This window comes from Poecilia reticulata, unplaced genomic scaffold (assembly GCF_000633615.1).
Source record: "Poecilia reticulata strain Guanapo unplaced genomic scaffold, Guppy_female_1.0+MT scaffold_1221, whole genome shotgun sequence".
In the NCBI taxonomy this organism is placed as follows: domain Eukaryota; kingdom Metazoa; phylum Chordata; class Actinopteri; order Cyprinodontiformes; family Poeciliidae; genus Poecilia; species Poecilia reticulata.
The window spans coordinates 1,879-3,874 of record NW_007615958.1 but is presented as its reverse complement, the minus strand read 5'-3'; the positions used below and the strand labels follow the sequence as shown (position 1 = coordinate 3,874).

General features: G+C 37.4%; 1 protein-coding gene across 1 annotated transcript; it reads left to right on the top strand.

Moving 5' to 3' along the window:
- Nucleotides 1–760: 760 nt before the first annotated feature.
- Nucleotides 761–1,481, top strand: LOC108166077 (GTPase IMAP family member 7-like; the record flags this gene model as incomplete). The annotated part of the gene is made up of 1 exon (XM_017303639.1): nucleotides 761–1,481. A coding segment is annotated over one exon (591 nt), but the record flags the coding sequence as incomplete, so codon positions are not given.
- Between the last annotated feature and the right edge of the window lie 515 nt (nucleotides 1,482–1,996).

Here is a 1,996-nt window from a genome sequence, read left to right as displayed (position 1 = left end):
ATTAACTAATATTGCTCTTCTCTTATGCTGCAGCTCTATGCCGACAGTTGAAGGAAACAAAGGTAAGCTGCAACATGCCATAACAATCATCACTAAAGATACAGAATAAARATACAYTTTTAAAATGAGGATTCTATTTATTAAGGGAAGAAGAGGCAATCCAAACCATTGTGGTCCAATTTGACCAGGTCATTATCTTCCTTAATCAGGAAATGTTAATAACCAGAGTAGGAAGCAAATTTTGATTTTACCAGTAACACTGGTCTGATTCCTGCCAGACTTGTAGAATCAGGAGGTTAAAAGACCTCAAAAAGTGACACATCATACCGTCATCTAAGGAAATGAGAAACAAACTATTTACAGACTATAAGCCGCTACTTTATTCCCATGCTTTGAACCATGCAGCTTATAGCCCTGTGCAGCTTATATGTACGTTTCCAGTTTAAAAAAAAAAAAAAACTTTCTAGATGCTGCTCATAGTAAGGTGCGCTCTATAGTCTGGAAAATATGGTGCTATCTCTGTTTAGAAAGAAATACTAAATTGTGGAATCTCTGATCAAGCTCCAAGCTCTGAATGGTTGAAAAAAACTAAATTGTGGTCTAAATTGTGGTCAAAATCTGGACTTACGTTTAATTGGAACACTGTGATATGACCTTAAACAGGCTGCTCATGCTGGCAAACTCTTTACTGGACTTTACTTTGATGATACTTAACATGAGAGCAGTGAGAAACTTTTGATTACTCCCTTTTTATGTATTGTACCCCGACACTAAAGTGAACCTGGTTCTGCTGGGAATGGCCGGAACGGGGAAGAGTGCAAGTGGAAACACAATCCTTGGAAAGAAAGTATTTGAATCCAAAGTCAGTTCCACTCCAGTCACCAAAGAGTGTCAGAAGRAAGAAGCTCAGATAAATGGTCTCAATGTAAAAGTTATTGATACKCCTGAYATGTTWGAYGATGAGATAGCAAAAGTAGCTAAAGACCAACATGTGAAAAAGTGCAAAGAGCTCTGTGAGTCAGATCCTTGTGTGTTTGTACTTGTGATGCATGTCAGCAGATTTACAGATGGAGAGAGAGACGTTCTGAAAAAGTTAGAGAAAATGTTTGGAGAAAAGGTTAGTAAGCAAACTGTCCTCCTGTTCACTCGTGGAAATGACCTGACGCAGGCTGACATGAGTTTCGAGGATTTTCTTCATGACTGTCAGGTTAAACTGAAGGAAATAGTTGCAAAATGTGACAACAGGTGTGTTCTGTTTGAGAACAGCAATTCTGACTCAGATCAGGTCGGCAAGCTCATGAACATGGTCGATCTAGTTCTAAAAAATAAGAAATTTTCACAAAGGCAATGATAAAGTCTTGCAAGTTGATTTCTTTGTGCAAAGTTTCTTTTAATCAGGAACATCTTTCAGTGCTTTATTCATTTATCAATGACCAATGATTATCTAATTTTAATGCAGTTCACCTGTTTTATTTTCATTCTTCATGTGTAATGAAGTGCATTACGTTGTTGTGATTTCTTATGTTATGACATCAATAAAGCAAACTGCTTTTTTTCTCTTTCTTTGCAAAAGTGTGAACAAAAAGTCTTCAATCATAAATAAGTGCTGTAATCATTCCAAAAAACAATCAAAACAACAAAATAGAAGAATACATCAAAGAAAAATATATGAATTTTTAGGTCCACCCCAGCCACTGTTAGAACAATGGTTCAGTCCAACTTGTTGGAGGAGCAACAGCAGCAGAGCCGTCTAAGTGAGGAGGTTACTAAAACAATCTCATAATTCACAAATCCACAGAATGAGATCCATAAATACCCAAGTCCAGATCCACAAATGCACAGAATGAGGGACAGTGTTCTGCAACTTTTAGATGTGTCTGCTTCAATGCACCTGAGTCAAATAATGACGATGTTAGCAGAATTCTGGGGAACTCGACTGCACTGAAGTGATTCAGCTTTTAGAATTACGTGTGTTGGACCAGGGATACATCTACAA